General features: G+C 33.2%; 1 protein-coding gene across 1 annotated transcript; it reads right to left on the bottom strand.

Annotated features, from left to right (window-relative positions):
* LOC104722117 (ethylene-responsive transcription factor CRF4-like) lies at nucleotides 5,466-6,768 on the bottom strand. Its single transcript, XM_010440226.2, has one exon. The coding sequence runs from the start codon at nucleotides 6,700-6,702 to the stop codon at nucleotides 5,686-5,688; it is 1,017 nt and encodes a 338-aa protein (XP_010438528.1). The 5' UTR covers nucleotides 6,703-6,768; the 3' UTR covers nucleotides 5,466-5,685.

Here is a 6,768-nt window from a genome sequence, read left to right as displayed (position 1 = left end):
TGTTTTGCTTGATCAAAGTATATGTGTGTGTGTGTGTGTTTTTTTGGCATTTAGGACTGATCTGTATCTGATAAGTAGAAGGTTCTGATTTATAGGAGGAGGTCATGTTCAGGCATTCAATTTTTCTTATGATTTTTGCATCTCATTAAGGCGTAATATTCTTAAACAAAATCTTTGTTTTGTTTTGGAAAGTTTGATAATAACTAATCTTTCAACTTTAATGATATGCATTTGTGACCGTGATCTCTGACATTGGAGGCTAATTTCAATAAATGACATTTAGAATCCGAACAATCGATAAGGTATGTGCACTCGATAATCCTTATTCATCCTTGATCTGCTGGTATCCGTCAATATATATTCAAGAACTTTCCATATATATATATATATCGTGTAATATGTTTTCTCACCAAGTAATATGTTTTCTCACCAAGTAATTAGCAGATTTTCCGTCTACGATGTCTTGTCCAACACACAACTAATCATGCGAATGTTATACGGACCAAGAGAACTTTTGAAATGTACTGTGTTATTTTCAAAATTTAATAAATAATATATTGCTAAAAGTTGAATTATAATTAAGATTTTGTTAACTCATTTTTGGATCAGAAATCGAATCCGAATTAAAAATCAGATATATATATATATATATCTATATATAAATAAGTAATAACTAATTAAAATCCGACATTTATGGTAATAAATTTGATTTATAACGAAAATACTAAAACTCACATTTATAATAATATATTCTATAGAATAATTTATATTTATCAAAAAGTTGCAGAATATCTTTTTAAATATATCTTTTTAGCTAAATCTAACGACAAAACTTCAAAGCCGCTTTTGGCGTGCTGAGTGCATAAGCACTTTGTGATATTTCTTGATGGAACTCTTCGGTGATTTCTGTAGACATTGTTGAATCATATTCTTCAGAGGAGTTCGACATGATATGAAGACGAAGAGAAACGAAGCAAATCGCTACGAGGAAGTCGAAGAAGAAGACGAAGAGAAACGAAACAAATCTAAAATATACTTTGTATGGAACACGTTAATTGGAACAGAGGTTTCGATTTTTCAAAATTGTAAAGAAAGAGGAAGTCTCTCCTAGAAACAAAGGCTTCACTTTACCAATTTTAAGATTTGATCCCTAGATTCGATATCAATTTTATTATTATTCTCTGATCATCTTGTTCGGGTTTTCAAAACTTGAAATCACCCACAAGTCGTTGAGGTTGGAAGACTTGGCGCTTTAGAAAATACGTTGAATAATGATTTAAGTTAAGAAGAAGAATAAGAAAAGAATAACTATCACATTAATCGACGGGAATCAAATAAAAAATTATTACTAATTCTGGAAAACGCTAAGTGGAAGGGAAGGTTTCGATTTTTCATAGCATAAAGAAAGAGGAAGACTTTTAGAGAAAAATAGACTTCACTTAAAATTTTCTAAGATTTGATAGAGTTCCAAATATTCGATATCAATTGTTTATTATTATTTATAAAAAAAATTCACAATCAGATTGTGATTGTTTCGTGGAAGGGGATTTGTAAAAAATTGGATGTTTTTTTTTTGTTTCATCTTATTATTTTTGTCACAAGCAAAAAAAGAAAAGACAAATTTCAAAAATGTTACCAAGTGTAAAAATTGCATAAACTTTGCTTAAGAATTGCTTAAATTTTTCTTAAGAATTGCTAAATATTTTTTCTCCATATTATTTATAAGTTTAAGTATGAATAAATAATAACTAACTTTATTTGGGTATAAAATTTGAATATCTATAAAATTTAAGGGACTAATTTGTAACTTATAATTTATTGAAAAATGAATTAAAAGTCTTTATACATAGACACAAAAATGGAGATCTCTATTTTGGGAAAGGTTTTTTTATCTACAATGGAGTCTACATATAGAAATGGTTATAGGTTGGAGATGGTCTGTTCATGTTTTTGATGATTTACTTAAGGGACTAATTTGTAATGTATAATTTAATAAAAATATGAATCAAAAAGTCTCTAAACATGGACACAAAAATGGAGATCTCTATTTTCAAACATAAATCACCTTATTTTAATAACATGGATACAAAAAGAAAAAAAGTATGGACTAAAACATATATTTTTTTTTGAATCGACACAGTTTTAAAACGTGTAACTAGTACAGTAAAATATAGGTATAATAGGATTAACCGTTTTATGTACCTCGTGTTGGGGGCTACGGTTAACCGTGCCCGTTTCAGGTTTTGCCCGATGACCCAAAGCGGTTATGTTTTGCACTGGTATAGTACATGCGGGGCAGTTCACCTTGCTGACGTGAGCCTCGTATGTTGTCCATTCAGTTTTTGTCCCAGTTCCAATCGCTCTAGGAATCTCTAACGGCGACTTCTGTAACAAAAAAAAGTTTAAAATTTTTAGTAACACCAAATTAAATTATAAATGATAATCAACACATACTACAATAAATAAAATAAATTATCTAAAAACGTAATAAACAAACCTGTATTGTGTGATTTTTTAGAAGAGGATGGGTAAAAGCTGGTTGGTCATGTATGCCGATGCAATAATGGACCTCATCTGAAGCCTGTAAAATTAAATTTCAAAAATATAAAACATATTAGTATATTTTTATCAGCAAAAAAAAAGAAGAAGATATATAAAAAAAACTATTATCAGATGTTTTTGATGATATTTTTGATGATTTAATTTAAACCTGCTAAAAAAAAGGGCTCATAAAGAGAGCACCTAATCAAATCTAATAATCTTAGAACTTAATTTTTCGAGAAATTGTCTAGCCCCATAATTTCATTATCTTTTTTTTTTTTTTTTAATGTAATGTTAAACTATATTCAAAAAAGAAAGCTCTTGTACAACTAGTGCATCAGTGTTTTAAAAGTTGAAAAACAAAGGATACAAAAATCAACTTCTAGATTCTAGCCATATGAGTAATGTATTGTCGTCGATCCCTCATGAGACCTATCGCCAGAACTTGATCCCTGATCTGTTGATCGATTTGCTGAATAAGGGAAGAAGCAGGAGATGGTTGCTCGCCATGCTTCCTCCGATTCCTCTCATGCCACAGTGCATAAATCGTCACCTGTAAAACAGAGCGGGCTAGATAACAAACCCTTCCATCTTGCCATTTGGTACATGCTGCAGTGATAATGAAATTATCACGTCAACGCTTCTTTAGCATTATCGAATTCGTAAAGTCAATCAATCAAAGGAAAAATTAGAAAATATATAATAAAGGACTAAATTGATCGATGAACCCTTTGAAGAAATTATGAAATATTGCCCCTCTCATTAGATCTTCTTAGATATGAATACTATTATGATTTCCTGAATTGTAACCCTACGACGTGTAAAAACATTATTCATATTGTCCAGATTTAGTTAGCGATGAATTTTTAAGTCTTCGTTTGTCGAAACATAAAGTCTGTTTTCCCACGTAAGAGTTCTTTGACGATGTCATCGACTTTTCCCCGACACTGACCTATTTCGTAGTATTTTCTAATAGATTTCTTCTACATGTCTTTTATTAGTCCTCCTTTTTGATATAACCCGACAAAATAACATTTAAGAAACAAAAAGGCGGCTTTTATTAGTCAACATTAAAATAGGAGACTTCTAAATACCTTCTTTGATGCACAAATAAACTAGAACATTATTACATTACATGAATGAGGCCCCGAAAAGAGTTAGAAGATAGATGAGACAAAAAGAAGTAGGAAAAAAATAGTAACGCATCTCAATCAGTAACAAGTTAAAACAGTTTAACTTGATTAATCATGATGTTCTGAATTTGAACTTTTGGTAGCGACATAAAATGCTGCAAACCACTAATGTTCGATAAAGATTTGCATCCATTACGCGCAACCATATAGCTAGTGAACACATTCTCTTATTTGATTTTATTCATGTTGAAATCTGACAACAATATACTATGCTGGATAAGAAAAGAGAACAAAAATAATAATGTCTAACCTTGCATTTAAAATTGGTATATAAACCAAACAAAACACTAAGCTTTATAATTAGTATGTCAAACCTTTTTATGTGGCCACTTTGTAAATGAAGATTTTTTTTTTCAGAATAGAAACACCTGGCCGATGAATTTAACTGTTATAGTTTACAAAACAAAAAGTGACTAATTAGTCATCGTCCATGTCTACGAAAAGTAAAAATTCTTTTCCTATATATACTTTCTGAAATATTTTTTGGTGGCTATGGTTTCGTTGACCATACGTTGAAGTATTCTCACATTTTCTTCAAAAGAAAGGGACTTGTAGAATTATATCTCGAATATAATTGTAATAAAACTAGGCGGTAGACAATACCCAAACGAGCTAATTAACGTATTAGCCATTTTTTGTTTGTTGTATATATATTAACTATTAGGCACAAAAATAATGTGGTGACCAAATGTATATACCGTATGAGTTCAAACATAGTAATGATATATGGTACAAGACAACATGTGGAGAGGCGCCTGGGATTATTATTTCTTACACTAGTGCAACAATTCGTACTCATTCAACTCCCTTACCTAGTAAGTTGTAACATAATTATCTCATATGGTTTGGGACATAATTATTCGTACCTTTTGCTCCTCCCTTGTGATGATGTTTGGCCTTTGTTATGATTTGGTTGTTAGGAATATATGAGTTAAAAAGAAAATTAGGTGTTGGATTTAAATATCTTAAGGACATAAATCATGTATTTACCCCGGAAATAGGAATTAAGGTTGGGTTAATTTACAAGAAAATATTGGAAGTTCGGAACAAATATGATTTTTTAAACAGATTTATAGGATCTGAAAATCAATATTTTCAAAGGTTTAAACAAATTCAGTTATTGAGTAAAACAGAAATACGTAAAATCCGGCCAAGTATTTCGTATCTATATATGGAATTGGAAGCCATTCTCGTTGGATTCTCATTGCAATTGAACACTAATTTCACTTAAAGGACATTTTGCCCTTTTTGTCTATATGAAAGTATATAGCAAAACCAGAAAGTGACGAATTATTCAAAAAATCTAATTGATTTGATTGAGAATCAGTCAACGATGAATATGTTTTTAAAATCAAATTTTAGTAAAAAATATATTTTAGTCAAAGACTCATTCATAGGAATTTTTTTATCTGAAAAGGATAGTTTCTAATTTGATTTATTTCTGTAAATAGTAGTATTATTTACCGCCAGCGTCAGAACACGAAACCCACACTTTTTAATAAGCGATATAGGAAAAGGCAAAAGGAGCACCGACTGACTTAGACCTGACCCAAAAGCCACTTGCTCCACCGGTCACTAGCGTGATTTGCGCCTCCTCGTGTGGTCTCGCCAAAGAGAATTTTAGTTTCGCTTTTTATAATCAACTCGTTTATACAAGATAAAAAAACACAATAATAACACCATAAACACGTTCGTGCAACCCAAAGAAATGAAATTGACAAGAACAACAAATTTACTAATTAATTAATTACTACTTACTTTTCCCGGATACTTCTCCAAAACTGTTTTACAAGCCGACGACAAACATTAAATTACTTCTCAACAAAATCATTAAACACTAGGAAAGTAAAAAACAAAAACGAAATCTTATCAAAACATCAGACAAAATTTGACTCACACGGGAGATATTTGCAACCGAACCGGAGTTTGGTTCTGGGGGGAAATAATAATATCACACAAGTAAAAGATCGGATATCAAAGAATCATCAAGATCGTTGAACATTGAACCAATCTCTTTGATATCGGAAGAGCAGTTTTCTCCTGTGTTGTAGTTGCTATCAAACAAGACGAGATCGTTGAAGAAACCATTATGTGATGATTGATGAATAGGAGACATAGGTTGGTCGAAGATGGAGATGTCTGGTAGTGACTCATTGAAGTAGTTGTCGAGAAATGGAATGTCCAATGGAAACGAGTCATCAGTATTAGTGTTATTATTACCTTGTCCAAGATGCCAGCTTATTGGTTCTTGTTCTGGTTCAAGAAACTCTTGTTTAACCGGTTTGACATGGTCATTGAGTGCCTCCTCGGAGACATATGTTTGGTAGTTGAGAACTGATGTCGGAGACGATAGATGTTGAGAGTCGTCCACTGATTCTGATGTCGAAACCGATATGTTGCTCTCCGGTTCCGGTTCCGGTTCAGGTGGTACGGCGAAGTTGGTTAGAGCAGCGGGGCCACGGAGTTTGATAGCTGCGTTGTCGTAGACGATGGCAGCTTCCTCGGCCGTAGAAAAAGTACCGAGCCAGATTCTCCGGCGTTGCTCCGGGTCACGAATCTCCGCCGCCCATTTTCCCCAAGGTCGCTGTCTGACGCCGCGGTACTTCTTCTGGGTTTGAACAGGAGGAGGAGGAGGATCAACGGGGAGCCTTTTCCGGTCCTTGGTCTGAGAAGCGGAGACGTCGCCGGAAGAGGAAGAGGGGGAGGAGCTAGGCTCGACTCTGATCTCGTTGATGAGTCTCTTGACACGTCTCCTAGGGAAGAGAAACTCCTCGTCGTCGCTTGATGAGTCAGTGGCGTCACGATCAATGAGACAAACACGAACCAACCTGGAGGACGACGAGTCACGAGCAGCACCATCACTCATCTTATTCTTCTTCTCCACGGAAGACTTTTTAGTGTACTTTCTGATGACAGTCTTGTGCTCTGTGTACTTGACTGGTCTAAAATCCATATACTCATCCATCATCACCACCACTCGTTTCTTCACCTTATTCCTTTTCTCTTCTTTAAAAAAAAAAAAATAGATTCGAAA

This window comes from Camelina sativa, chromosome 11, assembly GCF_000633955.1.
Source record: "Camelina sativa cultivar DH55 chromosome 11, Cs, whole genome shotgun sequence".
NCBI classification, from domain to species: Eukaryota; Viridiplantae; Streptophyta; class Magnoliopsida; order Brassicales; family Brassicaceae; genus Camelina; species Camelina sativa.
Note: the sequence above shows the minus strand (reverse complement) of the source record. Positions and strands in the feature narration are given on the sequence as shown.